The sequence below is a fragment of the Alosa sapidissima genome, chromosome 23 (assembly GCF_018492685.1).
Source record: "Alosa sapidissima isolate fAloSap1 chromosome 23, fAloSap1.pri, whole genome shotgun sequence".
Classification (NCBI taxonomy): Eukaryota; Metazoa; Chordata; class Actinopteri; order Clupeiformes; family Clupeidae; genus Alosa; species Alosa sapidissima.
The window spans coordinates 10187380-10207879 of NC_055979.1; the positions used below are offsets into that span (position 1 = coordinate 10187380).

General features: G+C 41.6%; 3 protein-coding genes and 3 non-coding genes across 6 annotated transcripts; 5 read left to right on the plus strand and 1 right to left on the minus strand.

The window, feature by feature from the left end:
• Positions 1 to 112: 112 nt before the first annotated feature.
• Positions 113 to 9090, minus strand: cep97 (centrosomal protein 97). The gene is made up of 12 exons (XM_042080581.1): positions 8967 to 9090; positions 6076 to 6218; positions 5700 to 5858; positions 5445 to 5546; positions 4714 to 4827; positions 4414 to 4580; positions 3888 to 3932; positions 3553 to 3717; positions 3239 to 3381; positions 2246 to 2927; positions 1648 to 1723; positions 113 to 1277 (listed from the first exon to the last, which is right to left on the minus strand). The coding sequence occupies exons 1-12, from the start codon at positions 9031 to 9033 to the stop codon at positions 966 to 968; spliced, it is 2175 nt and encodes a 724-aa protein (XP_041936515.1). The 5' UTR covers positions 9034 to 9090; the 3' UTR covers positions 113 to 965.
• Positions 9091 to 9133: 43 nt separating this feature from the next.
• rpl24 (ribosomal protein L24) lies at positions 9134 to 13883 on the plus strand. The gene is made up of 6 exons (XM_042080582.1): positions 9134 to 9203; positions 9330 to 9405; positions 9918 to 10028; positions 11801 to 11937; positions 12864 to 12927; positions 13753 to 13883. The coding sequence occupies exons 1-6, from the start codon at positions 9199 to 9201 to the stop codon at positions 13831 to 13833; spliced, it is 474 nt and encodes a 157-aa protein (XP_041936516.1). The 5' UTR covers positions 9134 to 9198; the 3' UTR covers positions 13834 to 13883.
• On the plus strand, positions 10417 to 10552 carry LOC121699106. Its single transcript, XR_006026957.1, has one exon. It is a non-coding gene; the product is annotated as a small nucleolar RNA SNORA17 (small nucleolar RNA).
• On the plus strand, positions 12099 to 12232 carry LOC121699109. The gene has a single exon (XR_006026959.1). It is a non-coding gene; the product is annotated as a small nucleolar RNA SNORA17 (small nucleolar RNA).
• LOC121699108 lies at positions 13517 to 13653 on the plus strand. Its single transcript, XR_006026958.1, has one exon. It is a non-coding gene; the product is annotated as a small nucleolar RNA SNORA17 (small nucleolar RNA).
• A 1405-nt stretch (positions 13884 to 15288) lies between the features above and the next one.
• On the plus strand, positions 15289 to 19137 carry lig4 (ligase IV, DNA, ATP-dependent). The gene is made up of 2 exons (XM_042080431.1): positions 15289 to 15448; positions 16100 to 19137. The coding sequence occupies exon 2, from the start codon at positions 16113 to 16115 to the stop codon at positions 18831 to 18833; it is 2721 nt and encodes a 906-aa protein (XP_041936365.1). The 5' UTR covers positions 15289 to 15448; positions 16100 to 16112; the 3' UTR covers positions 18834 to 19137.
• Positions 19138 to 20500: the final 1363 nt, after the last annotated feature.

Below are 20500 nucleotides of genomic sequence, written 5' to 3' on the forward strand. Positions count from 1 at the left end.
AAAATCTTTAGAAAATATGTGAAAAACCACCCAATTCTGTTTCAGTTCATTCATACACATGTGCAATGCATGCATATGACCAAAAAAGGCAGAAACAATTTACCAAGACAGGTAAATAACACAAAAATATTTTATATTTGAAGTATTAATCACACAAAATGTAACAAAATGAATACATGTTATTCATAACATAGGCCATTGTCTGCATGTTAAATATGCACTTAAATGACTAGTTAAAAATGCTCAGGAGATGTACATTACTTTCAACAACATCAATGTGTATAGTTTCAATCATCAAATCATATCTCCTTTTTTAACAAATTACACACTGGCTATAAGGACACAAACAGAGAGAAAGGGAGGGTGAGAGAAAACTTTAGAAAACTATTATACATTTAACATAAAGGAATCATTCAGGCAAAATCGCATAAACAATCATTTTGTATTTACAATCCATACAGTTCATCCTTCAATACATGTCAGATACAGCTGAATTATTCTATTTCTCCTGCATGCAAAACATACAATGGTTCCCAGAGCATGTTAAATACATTTCAGACACTTGCACTTTGTCCAATTCTTCTGTGATGTCCAACATACTTCCTGGCATGGCTTTGGACACAGCACAACTTATATCATAGTGGTAATGGTAGTATTAGACCACTACAGTGTTTCAGCTTTCAGTAGTTCTTTAATATATTACTTGACTTGGCATTACTTTGAGACACAGCCTGTGCCACGCACGTGACATTTTGAGCACACACAATAGGTAAACATGTTCAGTACCAGCTCACTCCCTTCTCTGGTCATCAGTGTTAGCAGCTAACAAGCACAGACGAGCAACACTTGTGGGCCAGTCATGTACTGACAGGATGGAAAGTCAATAGAAAAGATTAACCTTGAGATTAGCTTTCCTTCCACCTCAACTGCACCATGTTCATGTTTCTTTCTTCAACTGTTTCCTCTTACTCTTGTTCTTTCTGCTCAAGACTAAAATGTTGCTCTTCAATATTTCCTTGACTGCTTTCCACAGAGTTTGACCGTGCTGCTGCTGCTGCCTCAACTGGTGACACAAGGTCTGGAGAGTTAACAGTCACTTTGCTATTGATGCTGTCCTGTGGGGCCCCCTGGTGGTCAACATAAGAGTGTAATTCAGGCTGTGTTGGGGCCTGGTTCTCAGACTGGGAAAATGGTGCACAGGGCCTGGAGCCGGACAGGGCAGAGCCACACTTCAGCTGTTCCATTACTGCGTTCTGCCATGTGACCACTGACTGAAGCTGGAGGGACAAAGGGATTGAAAGGTATGAATTGCAGATGGATGGACAGCTTTATATATACTGTTTATATATGTATATACACTGCCGTTCAAATGTTTGGGGTCACTTTGAAATTTCCATTCCACTCCATTATAGACAGAATACCAGCTGATATCAGTTGCATTGTTTTTTTAATCAGGGCAGCAGTTTTCAGATTACATTATGTGCTTAAGTAATTACAAAAGGGCTCTCCCATGTTTTCACAGTTATATATGAAGACAGAGAGAGAGAGAGAGAGAGAGAGAGAGAGAGAGAGAGAGAGAGAGAGAGAGAGAGAGAAAGAAAGAGAGAGAGAGAGAGAGAGATGTGTTCAGTAGGAGTCATCACTAACCTGCTTCCAAAGACACTTCACGGCTTCCTCCTGAACTAACCTCTGTAACCTCTCTTCTTCCTGTTGCTGGTGAACTCTAAAGCAGAAAACACACATGCATGAGCACACACACACAAACACACTCTCACACACACACATGCATGAGCACACACACACACACACAAACACGCTCTCACACACACACATGCATGAGCACACACACACAAACACACTCACACAGACACAAACACACTCACACACACACACATAAAGCTATAATTTCTAAAAAAAAACACACACATGCATGAGCACACACACAAACACACACACACATAAAGCTATAATTTCTAAAAAAATAAATTAAAAAAAACACACACATGCATGAGCACACACACACAAACACACTCTCACACACACACAAATAAAGCTATATTTTCTGGGGGGAAAAAACACACATGCATGAGCACACACACACAAACACATTCACACACACACAAATAAAGCTATAATTTCTGAAATAAAATAAAAAAAACACACATACATGAGCACACACACACAATCCCACACACACAAATAAAGCTATAATTTCTGGGGGGGAAAAAAACCAAAAAACAGTCACCTCTCGAGCTCCGCTGTCAAGTACAGGATGTGTTCCTGCATGCGGCGTAAGCGGATTTCTGACCGCACCTCTTTGGCCTGCGGATGGCAGAGCCGTGTCCAGTGGCCACGCCACCATGCCTGTATCCGCACCGCGGCCGCATCTAGTGAGCACGACTTTCCTTCGCCATTCTCCGCCGGGGCGGACTCTGCCAAACGACACTGTTCTCCGTTCACCTTCACACAGTTCCTGTTATTGGCCTGTGAACACACCACGTTCCCTTCCAGTTCTGAATGCTTCTCTCCGGGCGTTACAGACAGGCTGCAGTTTTCATGTGGCACCATGGGTGAAGATACAACCAGGCTATACGTGGGCGTCTTTTGTCCGACTCTCGTTGCCTTGACGTCCCTTGCAGGTTGGGCTGGGACATGGGACTGCGACGGCGCTTTGGAGAGGATGGTGAAAGGTTCCGTCTCTCGGCCATCGTCGACGGAGCACATGGGTGGGTGTGCAGTGGACGTCACGGGCAGGAAGAAGGACTCGGAAGAGAGCTGGCTGCCGTGGAGCTTCTCCTCATCGGTCTGCACATCCTCCAATCGCAAGGAAGTGGAGTCATCGCCACGTGATGGGGAAACGCCATGGTAGAAGATTGGAGCTTCTGAAGGGTCCGTACCCACCCATGAGTTTACCTGGACGACCGGTTCTGACCACAGAAGGAATAGATGCACACATTTTGATTACAATTCCCCACACCACAAAAGACATAATCACAAACTCTGGGCTACAACAGGTCCGCAACTGAATTGCTCCGTTCGCGAAGCTTAAATATAGTTTTAGAAGACTGGTCTAATTTTTTGAAACGTACGCGCACTACGCGTCTGGTGTAGCCAGTTCCATTGATAACAGCAGAACCCAATTGCAGCAGACGCAACGTGAACAGAACACTTTAGCTGCGGACCCAGTGTAGCCTCCCTGTAAATATACAGTGCGTCCGTTACACATTTATCCACACACCTGCCCTGTAGATAAGCGAGGGAGGCTGTGCAGAAATCCTCTCAGATGATTCATGTGTCTGCTGGTCCAGATTAAAGGGGACAGGGTGAGCTCGGCTCGAGCTACTTCTGTGATCTGACTTCAACAGCTGCCTCTGGTGTTGCCTGAGAGACCCAGGGAACAATTCAATCAGCAATGATGATTCATGTATCAGTCAATACAACTACAAAGACTTCAAAGACAACATGACTTTTGACATGACAACAAAAATTGGAGCAAGTTATAATGAAGAACATTTCAACTATTTACACAAGAGACGTATGTATGTAGGATACCTCTGTTTGTTGAGAATCCTCTCCAGCTTGGCATCCTCTGCAGACTGCAGTGCAGTGGTCACCGTCAGGGGGCAGACAGAGGCCAGGTACTGGACGAGCTGGTCATGTTGCCCCGGACGATAGCTGTGACCTTTGCCCTGGCTGTACATCCACTCTGCCTTGAGTCTGTGTCAGAACACAGAAGTTTAATTAAACAGGTTTGAAGTCTAAAGCAACAGCAAACAACAATTAGACACGTTTTAAAGGTGTTTTACAGCTAGCTAGTTTTGGAGTATCATCTTCTAATCTAATTCATTTTGATGGTACGTGGTCATATGAAAGACAAATTAACACACCTGTTCTTCCCAATAGCTCCCAATGCTTCTACACGCAATGTAGTTCTGTAGCGATGGACCACCTCACGGAAATGTGAGAAACATTTGTACAGCAGCAGCACATCACATCACCCAAAAGATATCAGTTAACTTGCTAATAAACTTTCCACCTGTGACGCTGCTGATGCCATCAAGGGCTGAGTCTCAAACTGCCTACTTGCATACTTCAAATACTTAGTTTAAGTATATAGTGCAGATATTGGGACAATACTAACCATCAAAAAGAGGGCACAACGCAAGTAAGCGATCAGCAGTGCACACTACCAGTGGACTGACGGAAGTATGTGGTTTGAGACATAGCCAAGGTGTCAGCATGTCTTTAGGTTGGTACTGTAGCTGACTAGGTTAGACCAGGGGCCTTTTTACAGAAATGTCCCGTGTCTGAATCTTATCTCTGTTTAGGATGACATTTAGATTTTTTTGTTTAAGTTTCCTAACTTTTTTTGTAAAAAAAAATCCAATCTTATTTAGCTATTAATGAACTTACTCTTCCTTCTGAGACACTGCATATCCATCGAGCACTTTCAGCTTCAGGCACCAGCTCACCACATAGGGCCGATAGTCAGAGCCTGCTAGAGTCGAGCTGGCCATGACACACGGATTACCAACGATGGACAGCTGCTCCAGGCTGTGGAGGGAGCCCAGGTACGAGACCTGATAGAGAAGAATAATCGGAAAAGAAATTGGCTGAGTGAAACTGGAAATAGAACAGCAAGATCAAATAAAAAGAGTAATAAGAACAAAGTAACAAAGGAAAGCAGATGAACTGAGGCATTCAAACCATTACCTCATTCAGGTCTTTTATCTCATTTTCCGCCAAAGATAAGACGGTGAGTTTGGGGGGCAAGAAGGCAGGAACAGAGCGCAGGGTAGTGATTGTGTTGCCATTGAGATGCAGTGCCTGGGGAAAAACATACAATAATTTCTCTAAATGTTTATCTCACATTCTCATGCCAACGCGATAATCCAACAACAACAAAAAATAATAAATATAGATATTACCATATTTATCCCCAAAGGGAAATTATGTTACAGCAGCAATTAACATCGCTCTAAGTGATGCTGGGTAACGTCACTTCTGTTGATGTTCAAACAAAACAGAGAGCAAGCTCGCTACTCCCTTCCCCACCCTCCTGTGCAATTGAAACTCTCCTAAACGTGCATTTCTCGCATTTGCTGGAACAGTTTGTTATGTTTTTATGGCCCAGGTTGGCCCAGGTTGTTTTGTTGCTGTTTTTGGAGCCTGGGCTGTCCACAGAGACCGTGTTTTTTACAGTGTATTCAGGGCACAGGCAGCTAGCGACTGGTGAGGTGATGTTTGCTGTACGTGACAAAAAAGGTTTTAGCCTAAAAAACGTGTGACATCGCTTAGAGCACCTTTAATATATAACACACACACATACGTACAAGTCAAAATTAATAGAATTTAGGATGTTATGTATCTGTGCAATTCAATGTAAACTGTGTATTTTCTCTAAAATGATTCTGAATAGGAGGAAGATCAAGCTTAGTAAATACTTTTAAATTAGTGAGCTTGGTGAGGTCACCAATTACAGAGACGTTGTTGTCGGAGAGGTCCAGATACTGCAGTCCCACACAGTTGTTCAGCTCGTCCATCACCTACGAGAGACGAAGTAGACTAATCAAACGATAAAATTCAGCTTACACATGCAAGCATTTATAAGACGGTGGTTAGTAGCTTGGGAAAACAACTTTAGACACCAACCTGTCAAAAAACATCATGGGTATCTGAGAAAATGCTATTCCAGTTACCTTGAGATTGTTGCCAGCCAGGTTAAGCCACTCCAGGTGAACCAAGTCCTTCAGGCCTTCGATGTAGCCGATGCTATTGTTGGGCAGATTCAGCAACCTCAGCTCTCTGAGCTTCGACACCCCCATCATCCGTACCAGCCGGTTACTGGCAACTGACAACTTGAAAATAGAGCTCAATGTCAAAAGTTTCATTCCATAGATATTTCCACAGCACATTTCACATTTTTTGAGTGATATTTGTCTCACATACCAAGTCTGTGCCGGTCCAGTTTACATTAACCATCAATATATTAAAATTATTCTGTTTACTGTGACAGACCTCATTGTGCAATATTAGACAATTGTGCAACATGGAACATACAGTAGTCCTGTGTACCTGCTTAATTTCTGTGCCTTGGTCGAGGTTTTCCAACTTAATGATATTATTATTGTCCAAGATAAGTGTGTGAGTGTCCGCACAGGAAAACAATGTTGAGTCCAGTTTGTTAAGACCTTGATCTGAAAGGTCTACCACCAGACCTAGAGGAAGGAGAAAAAAAAGATTTTTTTTTTATTTGTCTATTTGGACAAAAGGTCATGCCACTGGTGAAGCGATCTCGTAGAATACAGATTTTAGTTTGAATCTTCAGACATAGCCGCAACGCAGTGATGAGGGCATTAGGAAATTAAATGTATTGAATTAGGATTGCATTAAATTGGAACATTGGCCTACTGTAATGATGGCCCTTAACAGGCAGTTCACATGGAATATATCTGCAGGGCAGGCAGGTGTTAATTCAATTAGTGAAGGCCTAGTGCAAACCTTTTTCATCCTCTATAAGAGTTATATTTTTATCTATTGTTAAGTGGGTCAACTGAACCTGTTTAGTTGCTATAGCAGCACAGAACTCTGAATATAACTATTGGCGGCAAAAATGACAACAGGCTACAGTCAACGAACAGAGCATGAATAAAAATAATAATAACAATTATATATATATATTATATACACACACAGTACATTTACAAATACTATATATTATTATTCTTTGAGCTAATAGCCCAGCTGTCTGGATGTGCCACCCAGGTCCTCCCATAGCTCCACCCCTAGCTGAATAGCTGATAAGCAACTGAAGTTTACCATTGCCAAGGCAACCAGTCAGCTCACTGGTTGTAAGATGTCACAACAAAGAGAATGAATGATAGATAGCATAAAGTAATTACTTTGTTACTGAGGGTGTTAGGAATTACTACAATAGTTTTAAGCACCGCCATTCTGGTTACTCAGAGACTTGATAGAAGTAACAAAAATAAAAATACATCCTAGTCCCTCCCTCTAATTAAAACCAGAGGGAAATGAGGAGGGAATGCAACGAGGAATCAAGGACAGACGTGAAAAATTAGATTACTTTTAAGAGATGTCAATTACTGATGAAACACCACCATCACCTCTTGCTAGTTATACAGCATACCTTCAATAAGGGACAGCCTTAGGACAAAGATCAATCATCGAAACAGCCTAAACTGTGTGTAATTGTCAATATAAGAGACAATATATGACCATTATAGTTATTGCCATGATTTGACACAGGCAAGTAATTTCATTATTCAGTATTCATCATGGCTGAGACAGCATGGTGTGCTACTGTAGATGGTCTCTCAAACTAAATTGTGTGCACAGGTCACTCTCTCATGCTAAATTGTGCAGATAGGGCACTCTCTCAAGCTACATTGTGCGGATGGGGCGCTCTCTCAAGCTAAATCCTGCAGACAGGGTGCTTGAGCTCTTAAGCTAAATCCATAAATGTAATAATAAAATGTTATAAATTCTAGCAAACCATAAACAGCTATGACAGCAGCCTACGATAGAAGTTATTGCAAAGGAAAAACACAATAGTGTTCTCTGCCATTTCATTCCATTCTGCAAAAAAAACTTTAATATAGTCCTCGGCCAAATTTCTGTCAAACATAAGTTAAGAAATGTAGCTGAGCTGGTTGACGCAGAGGAAATACTTCAGATATGCATCAAACTAAGTAATAGCCTATAGATATATACACAGTCTATATCAACACCATAATAACTGTAATTTTAAAGCTTTACCACTAAGGTTTACATTCAAACAACAACACATTGCATTTATAGGCCTAATGCTTTTTAAGGCACCAAAAGCGTTTTACAGTGAAACAGTGTGTAGCACCCACACATCAGCTTCATGTGTAGAGTGAGTGAAGGAATTCATGAATGAGCCATTTATACTGGAGGATAGGGGCCAGAATGAGTCAGGTTGGGAATTTAGCCAGGACACTGGGGAACACCCTACTCATTTTGTGATAAGTGCCAAGGGATCTTTTCTGAACCATATGAAGGTGACCTCGGTTTAAAGTCTCATCCGACAGATAGATTTTTAGATCTTCTACAACTTATTTTCTGCTATAACAAGTACAGTATATATGGTTATTTAACCAGTCTTATCTACATTATTTTGACCCAAGTAACATTAATAAATACTACAGATATTGTGTACACATATTTAACCATAGCCTGATGGTGAAGACCTATTTTTTTCAGATGTCGATTCCAACACACCTATAACATTGAAAGTACAGGGTACATAGGCTATCTAAGAATTACTTGCCATGATTTTTATTTTTTTTATCCTTCAACAGATGTAGGTAAGCTAGATTAAATAATCAATGACATTTCAACTCATTTGATAGTGAAACAGCTTACCCTGGTTGAGAATCTACCCCTATCATTTCTCTAAATCCATTCAAGCAGATAGTGTGAAGGATGGCATAAATCCTCATTAGCTTAAGGTAAATTAAAATATTTGAATCAAAGACATTTCGTAGGCTACCTAACCGAACACAACATGCGGGTAAAAGGTGAGCGACAAGGTGAGTCCTAGTTCGCGGGAGACATCTGTAACGTTAATTGACAGGTTTGATTGTTCACCCACGTAACTGACATGGAAATGAACGACAAGTTACTCTGTCTCAATAGCATTGACACAGACCTAACCTAACGAAGCATTCAGAGGCGTAGAGAAAACAATAATCTCTCTAGAGCTGTGGAGGCATTTGAATGTCAGGTATTCCAGTATTGCACACAAAACATCAGGAAGATCCGTGCCAGCTAACTTAGTTGCTATCAGGTCGTTATGCCTTCCTAGGCTACCAAATGCACGTTAACATGACAGGTTCTCTCAACATTATGTGTAGCTTCAGGCCCATTGTAATGCACACATGCCACGAAACTATATATATGATATATGTATTAAATATTACCATCCATTTTTCTTGACTGCATGTAAGAAAGGGGTGAAAGCGGTTTCTCCGTTGTAACGTTAGCCATACTTCCCGCTTGAGTCTGGCTGCGTCAAACTAGCGACGAGAAAAACACAAGCCACAGACACCCTTTCTGCAGAACTACAAAATGACGCACGAGTTCACAGTTCAGACGTGGATATAACGCGACTACCCATAATGCTTTCTTTCTTTCTCTCCCCGAGTCGCCGCCATGAAGTGAGTACATAGCTCCGTATCCATCAACATCGTATGTCTTACAGTTCGTTTCACATCAATTAATGGCCATCTGACTGTTTTGTTCATTGAATATCTTATTAAGTATCAAATATTTTTTCAATACAGGGTCGAGCTCTGCAGCTTCAGTGGTTACAAGATCTACCCCGGTCATGGCCGACGGTATGCCAGGATTGACGGGAAGGTAAGCTAACTACAGCATTGCAACGTTACTAAATGAAAGTGTTAATTAATAATATCTACGGGACTGATTCATAATTGTGGTAATACATGCTCTGTTGGTGTGTAATGTCTCTGGTCTCACTTTAACTTTACTCAAGATAACTATGTTGGCTATTGGCTAAAGGTAGCTTCTATTGGCTAAATTCATCCGGCAGCTGCCATTTGGCGTTCTCTCTAGTCATTGAATTGAACAAAATCCTCAGAAATGAATGGCATTTGTCGTGCAGGAGCAACTATTTTCTGCTAAGACTACATATCTAGTGATTTATGTATTTGTGCGTATAGGTCTCGGTTTGCTGGAAAACAGGCTAGCTCTGCTATCGGCGTAATGTACTACTGTAGCTTAATTGGAATTCTCAGGTTCATTCAATTAATGTTCTACAAGGCAGTAGGCTATGTTTGGGGGAGAACTGTTGGATAGCGGAGTCCATTGTATCAGGTATGTTTGTTGACATTGTCTGTTTATATTGTCAGGTTTTCCAGTTCCTGAATGCAAAGTGTGAATCTGCTTTCCTGGCCAAGAGGAACCCCAGGCAGATAAACTGGACTGTTCTGTACAGGCGTAAGCACAAGAAAGGCCAGTCTGTAAGTTCTGTGTTTTTGCTTCTTAAATGCCTTTTGTCACATTGTAAATCTCTGTCCAAAACATTGAGAAATACACACCTGGTTGAGGAGTGGAAAAACGAATCAAAGGCTTAAACCAAAGAGAAGTGTTGCCGCACACTCAAACTTCCGATGCACAAAGTTATTGTATTTGACCAATGTTTTGGTGTTTCTTTACGGCTTCTGTTTTAGTCATTATCCTTAGTCTGATTGTAATATGTAAATGTTGAAAATGGGTCACCACTGAATGTTTACATTAAGAGTCACAGCCACTTCCTACACACTACACCATGTTTAATGGGCACATTTTGTTAGGTCATCCTAAATACATGTGTGTGTGTACATGTATGTATCTTTTTCAATTGATTAAATTGCCCCTTGAGGCGTTGCAGTCCGACGTCTTTTGGTCGATACTGTGTCATAAGGGGCATATAGAAAAGGTCTATGATGTCTACACTTGGCACCTGTAATGCCATGGGTGCCTAGTTTGATCCATAGACGCAACAAGAAATCATCTAACGTTTTTAATAGGTAGTGAATTTGATTTTGTTTGACTGTTTGTTGTTATGACTCTGATAAAGGTGTATGTGAGAACTGAGACTTTGGTCAGATAAAATGTTGTGCGTTGAAGTTTTTGAGTGTGCGATGACCCTTTACATAAGTGAGAATCAATTTTTTTCTATCAAAGTAGGTTGATTATAAAATGGTAATATTGTTGAAGATGAGCTATCAATGGATGTTAAACCTTTATCAGGGTTCTCATGCATGAAGCTATTGCTTTTGTAAACAGCACAACTGTTGTCAGCCACACAGACATACTAAACTGGCGCGTTGAGATGACTAATTGGCCTTCTAAACTGGCGGTTAAGGATGATCTAGCCCAGGGGTTCCCAAACTTTTCAACCCGCGACCCCTAAAATAACCGTGCCAGAGACTGGCTCCCCCACTATCCCTGGATGTGACTCAAAAAATAAAATAAAATGTGTGCACCGGCCATACGCACTAGGCTTATCCAAACACGGGCTTGACGACATCACAAAAGAACAGCAGCCTGTTATGATTTTACATATAGAAATTTACTATATGATAAAAGCAGAATACCTTAGTCAAAAAATAATATCCATGTAACATGAGTGCACATTATTGCTGTTGTGCAAACTGAACTTTGAAACATTACTTTAATTTCCATTTTAACAGAAGAATATCTGTCAGGGTAATATCCACAAACTGTTGTAAACATATGTACATTGTTGCTGCGCAAATTTACATTTTGGCAACTATGTTTCAGCGTTAATCTCATCTAATGAGATGGATGCGCGCTATGCGTGGAACACAGCAAGTCCATTCTTGGTTTAATTGTGGAGACGGCCACAGATCATCCTTCACATTTAGACGCGATCTGTATTTGTTTTTAAATATGTCAGTGCAGAGAAAGTCTCTTCGCACAGGTATGTGGAGCCAAACGGCGTCAGTACGTCCATCGCGGCCTTGAATAGCTGTGGATATTCCCTCTCGACTGAAATCCAGAACTCGGCAAGCGTCTTGGAATTAAAATCTGTCTTTAAAGTGCGGTCAAGTGACAGCTCTTTTATTTTTCCCAAATTTATTTGATTTATGGAAATCATTTCGCGACCCACCCCTCGGCGTCCCGCGACCCCCACTTTGGGAACCCATGATCTAGCCAACTGTGCTCAAAGTGGGTGTGGCTGTGCTGTTTACAAGTAAAAAACTGCTCTTGTCGTGTGTTTTTATAGGAAGATGTGGCGAAGAAGCGCACCCGTCGGGCAGTGAAGTTCCAGAGGGCCATCACCGGTGCCTCCCTGGCTGAAATCCTGGCCAAGAGGAATCAGAAGCCTGAAGTTCGCAAGGCCCAGAGGGAACAGGCAATTAGGTGAGCGCTCACATGGGACTGAAGTCCATGACCGGATTCAAATAGTCTTTTTTGCTCCGGAAGGTTCCTAACTGAGTGAAACCAACTGACGGCTCTCAACTCAATTGTGTGCCGAGGCCCTCTGAGCATGTAGAGATGTATACAAGTGATTGAATGGTCGAATTGCCCCTTGAGGCGTTGCAGTCCGACGTCACTTGGTCGATACTGTGTCATAAGGGGCATAGAGAAAAGCTCTATGATGTCTACACTTCGTACCCATAATGCCATGGGTGCTTAGTTTGATCAGAGACGCAACAAGAAATCTACAATTTAAGTATTTTGGGGGGGGGGGGGGGCGGCGGCAAGTATCCAACTGTAGGGGGATGGCACTGTTCAGTTTAAGAGTGTACAATGTACTCTGGCACCCCTCCTGCCCACACCAACTTCCTGGCACCCTATTTGAGACCAAGACAGGTTTTTACATCAGGTTCCTGACCTCTAGCATCCAGATAGGCTGAGGTTTGAATAATGTTTTTCCTACTGTTTAACCTCCACTAGCAGCTTTATGCCTATACAGTGGCATGTGAACCTCATCAGTTTTTGTGATGGGCTGTAGTCTACTCTCACTTGTGGCTTTATTGGGATGGGCAACACATTTTAGTATATTGATATACATTTGTTTTGACAAGGAAAGACAACAGATGGTTACAGAAAACAAAATGATAAGTACATTTTAATGCTCCAAAGCGGCGGTGCAAAACTTTGGCAAAGCATTTGCGCACTCATTCATTTATTCCTCGAGGGATTTCTTTCTGTGGAGCCAGGAAGTGTTGAAATGCTGTAATTTGACTAGGTGTGTTAACCCTGTGTATAAATCTAGTAAACTTGTTCTAAATCTGTCAGAAATTCCGTATCTGGTGTTTTAATGTCTTGGTTTTGTCTCACAGAGCTGCCAAGGAGGCCAAGAAGGCCAAGCAGGCAACAAAGAAGCCTTCAACTGCAAGTGCAAAGGTAGATTATAACTGTGGATTTATATGCATCTGTGTTTAATTGTTTTTACTTGTACTGGAGTTCAATTGCAATTTGAATTTGGTACCATGTACATTCTAGTGGCAGATGACTAAACATGATTGTCTTAATCTTGGCGCTCGCTTTTAATCATGCTACCTAAGTTCATGCTACCTAAGTTTCCCATTGCCAACCAACTAAGCTAACAGGTTAGCAACAATGGTTTTGGGAAACGCACTCCAGAGTGGTACTATTAGTTGTTAGTTCACTGTTAGTTATGAAGACAGTCATCAGAGCATTCAAATAAAGAGGCCGCTCTAAAGCAAATGCACTAGATGGTGATGTGTTTGGATGAGAGGAATGTCTTGAGCACATGGCTGTGGTGTTCAGTTTTGTATTCATGTTGCAATGTTGGCAGTGTGAGCATCTCGATCTTTGGGGTTGTGGTGTTTGTACAGCTTTTGTTTCTACCGGCATTGTCAGAGTGGCCTGCCATAAAGCAAAACTTTAATCACTGTCTTAACTGATGGTGAGGGCCACTGATACGCATGCATGCATGCTCAAGTGATTGAATGCCTTTTTGATTGATCAAATTGCCCCTTGAGGCGTTGCAGTCCGACGTCTCTTGGTCGATACTGTGTCATAAGGGGCATAGAGAAAAGCTCTATGATGTCTACACTTCGTACCCATAATGCCATGGGTGCTTAGTTTGATCAGAGATGCAACAAGAAATATAGAATTTATGTTTTAGTGTGTGGGCAATTTGATTTTTCTTTGTCTGATTTTTAATTCCAATTGTCTGTGTCTTTGTCCCTTTCCTCTTCCTAGGCCCCCACCAAGGCTGCACCCAAGCAGAAGATCGCCAAGCCAATGAAAATCAATGCTCCTCGCGTTGGAGGAAAGCGCTAAGCTGATTATTTGGTCTTCTGTTTATTAATAAAATACTCAAATGAACAGTTCTTTGTCTCAGATTTCTAATGTGCAAAGGTGATCCTGTTACCCTAATTAAATGGAAAACGTTACTTGAGGGGTGTTCTATGAAGCAAGCTCCATATGCTTAGGCTTTCTTTTTTTTTTGAGCTGGCTTCAAGAACCTTAAACTCACTCTGGAGTAATTGGTATTGCTACGGTGGTTATCCGCTTTCTTTGAACCTAGCCTTTCTGCCTCCAACTCTATGCCCGTTCAATAAAGGGGATGGTGTTGGAACCACAAGGCCAATTACGAACATGTAGAGGTATAACACCACCCGATTATGAAACCAGAACATGAGAAATACTTCTGTGCAGATAAACTCATTGGGTTATACTAATATACGCACACAGTTAGATTGTTCATGGAGTACTCAAGAGTGTAATCTTATGCATCACATGCATGTCATTTGAAACCTACAAGACTTGGACTATCAGTTCTAATTGCTAGTTGCTGTGATGAATGGTTTGTGAGGGGGTAAAACCTGCATTTGGCCTGAAACGCCCTTTGGGTGAAGACCCCTCACAGCCTTTTCTGCCCCCTGTGAGTGTGTGAGGCCCTGGAGAAGATGTGTTTTCAACCCAAAGTTAAGATGGCACACTGCAATTTTCCTTCCCTCTTTAGATGGGCACTGGGGTTGTTTTTTTTTTTTTTGGACACTTAATTTGCTGCTACCCAAGGAAGTGTAAAAGAAAAATGATCTGTAGAGATGATTAGACTGTCTTGATTTTGTGGGGAAAGTCACTGCATTCATTTCTTTGTGTAGGTTCTCCAAACTACAGTATAACAAATGCAGGAAGACTCAACTCATGAATAAAATGCATTGAACGAGATTTGGTTTTGGTAACTACCATTAATTGCCCTTCCTAGGTTTAAGTTATTTTATCTTACCTAAGTGACCTTTCTGTGATCAACAATCAATGCAAACCCTTTTTCTGAAGCATATGCTCTCCTGTTTTCATCAGCACAGTCAGCTGTTTGGATGTTGGACATATGTGATTATCAACTGTATCTCTACAGTATATTTTATTCACTGTAGAATGCTTGCCGATATCGATAGACTGATCAGAGATCAATGTGCTAAACTATGAGTACGCACACACACACTTCAAGCATTGTTTGGTATGTTTTTTACGATATGGGAATACTATGAAAAAAGGGAGAATCTAGTAAAAGTTGCAAAAACGAGTTTACTCAAAGTAGTCTTCTGAATGTATCTAAGACCGTATCAAATATTAAGGCTGATTAGTTATTTGTGAGAGAAACTCTGCTTGCATCAGCTAGGATTTAGTACCCCTCCTTTTTGCTACTAAACTTTGGTCTTCCAAAGATATTCCCACCTCAGCCCAGAAGATGGCGGCAATGCTCCTGGATTGCAAGTTGAGAAGCAAATCAACCCTACGGAAGAGGAAGAAATACAGTGGTGGACATGAGCGAACATGTCTTCAGAGAACTCTGATGTCTTACTGTTTTTTAGACTGATCAGCAAATTGAAATGACTTAGCCTGCGTTTCAAAGGAATCTGTCGAAGCCCCGACCACTACGCAGGACTGGGTGAGATACTTTTTGATACCCTTATTGTAGTCAAGCGTGAGCAACAAATCTCTCACATCTTATTTTCGGATGTGTATTTAGCCGTTTGTTTTGGTAACATCAATGAATTGGATACTCTTTGCTTTCGCCATTATCCAGTTAGCAAAGATATGTCCAAACAATGCATTTTGAATGTTTTAAAAGATGTCCCCTCTTCGTGTTTATGCCATTGACCATGCTCATCTATTGAAGTCATTTGTGGGGTGTATTTTGTGCCGAGCAAAGACGGGGCAAACGAATATGATCCATTAAGTTGTCAGGTTAGCAACCATTTTGAATTAATGTGTAGTAATATAAAGTAAAAGGGGATGGCATAGGGGGTCGACAACATGGAGACTTCCGTGTTTATTTTCGCACCTGTTCCAAAAATCTTTTGGCATGAATTTTCTCTTGATTAATTTGCTCTATAAAACAGTTGAAAATGGTGAAAAGATCTCCTTGTAGGACTTTTCCGTTTGCCTGAGCAGCAGCTGTTGGCGAACTAAACTAACTATAGGCCTACTTTATTGAATACAATAGCATAATTCTAGTATTTTTCTTATTCATTAATGGTTTACTGGTGTTTAATCTCTTTTATTAACATACAACTACCTTTATTGGGTATCCTTGCAGGTAGTATCCAAATATGGAAGAGAACTCAAGTCCAGTGGATTCTGTGGCGGGCCATGTCCCATTCATTCACCTGTGTTCTACTCTTGAAAAGATCCAGAGAGCAAGAACACGACCAGACAAAGTAAAATTTTTGCAGGACTTCATGGATTCATGGAGAAACTTCCACGCTGCCCTTCATAAAGCAAAAGATGTGACTGGTGACTCATTCTACCCTGCTATGCGGCTCATTGTCCCTTCTTTTGAACGGGAGAGGATGGCTTACGGAATCAAGGAGAATATGTTGGCAAAGCTCTACATCGATGTTTTGGGTCTTCCACAGAATGGGCCAGAGGCAAAAAAACTTCTCAACTACCGTGCTCCGACAACTTCCCAGGAAGAGAGTGGGGATTTTGCGGGCATGGCATACTTTGTCTTAAAGAAACGCTGTGATAGCGAGGGGGAACTAACAATAAAGCAAGTGAATGACTTTCTGGATTCTGTCGCAATACACAATGCCAAAAAGCAGAAAGACCAGGTGAAGAAGAACCTCCTCCATCTGATCACCCAGAGTTCTGCCTTGGAGCAGAAGTGGCTGATCCGTATGATCTTGAAAGACATGAAGCTTGGGGTCAGCAAGGAAACGGTGCTTCAGGCCTTCCATAGAGATGGCCCCGAGCTCTACAATGTAACCACTGACTTGAACAAGGTGTGTAAGCAGCTCCATGACCCAACGGTGTCCTTGAGTGAGGTCTCTATTGGACTCTTCTCTGCCTTTAAGCCAATGCTGGCAGCTGTTACCAACATCAAGCAGGTGGAAAAACAGATTGCAGGCAAAATGCTTTTCATTGAGACAAAGCTTGATGGAGAACGCATCCAGCTGCACAAAGATGGAGACGTTTATAAATATTACACACGGAACTCCTTTGAGTACTCTCAACAGTTTGGTACTTCACCACTTGAGGGCTCCCTCACACCTTTCATTCACAATGTTTTTAAGCCTCATGTAGTGCAGTGTATCCTGGATGGTGAGATGATGGCCTATAACCCAACAACTGAGACAATGACGCAAAAAGGTAGCAAATTTGACATCAAGAGGTTAATGGAGGACTCCGAGTTACAAGCTTGCTTCTGTGTCTTTGACATCCTACTCCTCAATGACCAGAAATTTGCAAATGAGCCATTGAAAAAGCGTCAAGAGATTCTTCCGACCGTTGTTACACCGGTGAAAGGTCGGATCCAGCTAGTCTCCAGAGTCGAGGCCAGAACCACACAGGAGGTAGTTAATGCACTCAACGAAGCCATTGACAATCGTGAAGAAGGCATCATGGTCAAAGACCCTTTGTCGATCTACAAACCAGACAAGCGGGGGGAGGGATGGCTGAAAATCAAGCCGGAGTATGTAGATGGCCTGATGGATGAGCTGGACTTGTTAATAGTCGGTGGTTACTGGGGTAAAGGCAGACGAGGAGGAATGATGTCCCATTTCCTGTGTGCTGTAGCAGAAACACCCCCTGCAGGTGAGAAGCCATCAGTCTTCCATACTCTGTGCCGGATTGGCTCTGGCTACACTATGAAGGAGCTGTATGACCTTGGTCTGAAGTTGGCAAAACATTGGAAGGTGTACCGAAAAAATGATCCACCAGCAGCCATCTTGTGTGCCACTGAGAAACCTGAGGTGTACATTGAACCGAGCAAGTCTGTTATCATTCAAGTCAAAGCAGCAGAGATTGTGAGCAGCGATATGTACAAGACTAACTGTACACTTCGCTTCCCTCGTATTGAGAAGATCCGGGAAGATAAGGAGTGGCACCAATGCATGACTTTGGATGAGCTGAGTCAATATCGATGTAAAGCTTCAGGAAAACTGGCCTCCAGGCACTTTCATATTCAGGAAGGACAACCTGATGCAAAAAGACGAAAGAAGATTGTTCCCAAGCCCAAGAAGCAGGTAGGCATTATTGACCATTTTAGATCTCAGGACTTGTCAGCCATTTCGAAAGAAACTGACATGTTTGAAGATGTAGAGTTCTGTGTGATTAATGGAACTGAGGAACACTCCAAGGCCGAGCTGGAGAGGGGTGTGGCGCGCTGTGGTGGAATCATTGTGCAAAATCCAGGGAAGGACACATACTGCATTATTGCAGGGGTGGAGAACATGCGGGTAAAGAACCTCATCTCTTCTGACCAGCATGATGTTGTCTGGGCCAGTTGGCTTCTAGAATGTCTGGACCAGAAACAGGTGGTGCCATGGCAACCAAGGCACATGATTCACATGTCCCCATCCACGCGGGAGCACTTTGCTCAGGAGTATGACGCTTATGGTGACAGCTACTTTGTGGACACAGATACACAGCAACTAAGGGAGGTGTTTAGCAGGATCTCCACCTCAAACCTACAAGAACTTAGTGTAGGTGATGTGCAAGAGAAGTATGGCTGGGAAGATTTACCAACCAGTATGTTTAGGCCTTTTACAGCCTACATTGATCGCTGCACTGACATTAAAGATCCTAAGAGTGTTATCCTTGGATCTTGCTTGGATACATGTGCTCTTGAGTTCCGATTCCATGGGGGCACTGTGGAGCAGAAGCTTCTAGAAGGTGTGTCTCATGTCATTGTTGCCGAAGAGACAAGAATACTGGAATTTAGAGTGCTTCGAAGACTGTTTAAAAAGAAGTTTAAGATTGTTGAACAGACATGGGTGACGGACTCCATCAAAGCGGGACACCTGCAGAATGACAATGACTACCTGAAATGAGATTAAGACTTTTTTTTATAATTGTTACACTGGATTAGGTACAGGGGTGTATAAATCTTTAATAATTCGTTCATTAATATTTCTTACATGTGATTATTCACGTCAATTGAGAAACTATTTCAATAACTTTGTAGTGTCATAAAGTGTCAAATAATTCAGGTTATGAACACACATAGTGGGGTGTAAAAGTGTTCATATGTAAAAACACCTATTTGCCCAATGAGTGTTATCATTGTGAACATTTATACCTGTATTCTGATATTTTTCTGCTAAGATTACAAATAAATGAAAATGATGATGAAAAGCTCAAATATATTATTTGCATGAGTATTCAACCCTGAGTTGAATACCTTGAGTTCCAGATGACAAATTATCCACGGAGGTGAATTACACAGAGATGGCATTATTGATTATAATTAGGTGTTACCAACTAATAGTTAAAGGAACAGAAGAAAGACTAAAACTGGTACACATGATGGTAAGGAAAGGCAAGGCAAGTTTATTAAGATAATAAAGAACACAAGGTATTTATTTCATGCCAATATATCTTGAGATTTTATATAAAACCAAGAAAAAAGGCTGACGGCATTGTATATAAGCAGCATCAGATTATTTGATATGTACTTTCACGTTTATTTTTATTCACACTTGCATCACATCACATGTGATAAACAGCAATTTACCTCAATTTAAAAACAAATATTTCACACATCCATCCAACTGTGTGATTAAAGGCACAGTTACATCTTCCTACAGCACATTAGTGTGGAGAAAATGCACCATTGATATACTTGTGTTGTGTTTTTAAAGGGGAACACAGCGCCATCAGGTGGAGAACTACTCTATGATGTAAAATTACTTCATTCCTCAGACTTTATAGTATACAACAAAACACCTGTCCAGCTGAACTCAAGTCATTAAATGCAATACTGTTAGTTTGGTGGAGCAGTGATCTGTTTTTAAAAGGTTAATGTTTTATGTTCCATTTCGTATAAGAGAGGGAGGCTGATGGCTGATATACTGTGCTGTCACTTTGTAAACTGAAAGCACAGATCAATGAATCTGATGGTCCTGTACAGATCCTCTTTGTGTTATATAAACAGCATACACCCACAATCTTCATGAAACCGATACGATATTAGGCAACAGTGCCCAATCAAAATAAAGCTTATTCCTCTGTGGAAGTGTGTGTGTGTTTGTACACTATACACCTCTAGCTGTCTTATCCATGCAAATCCCACTGAAAGTGCTGCAGTGTCTGTCTGTGGGTTGTTTGAATAAGGTTAGTCAGCACACACTGCATGCAAAGTGTGCTCAGCAGGAGGCTGCATTAGCATTCACCTCACTGCAAACAGACAGACAGTGGGAGAGCACGAGCCTCATGAGGCCCTTCTCCTTCTCTTGCCGAGCGCTGGCTGACACAGACCCCCCAAGCTTGTGGGTGGGAGATGTTGTCTGGGACAGCTTCTTATGGGGGGTCTCCCTGGACTTGCCAAGGGCTGCACAGCAGGGGGCTCACGGCTGAAGTCTTCATTTCAAGAAAAGGGATCATGTCAAAAGGGTGGATATATTTATAGGGTCATTTGTTTCATGCAATTCAAAAATACATTTAATTGAAATTACCTGAGTGAACAGACAGTGGTTTTCTGTCTTTAATTTTCCTGTGT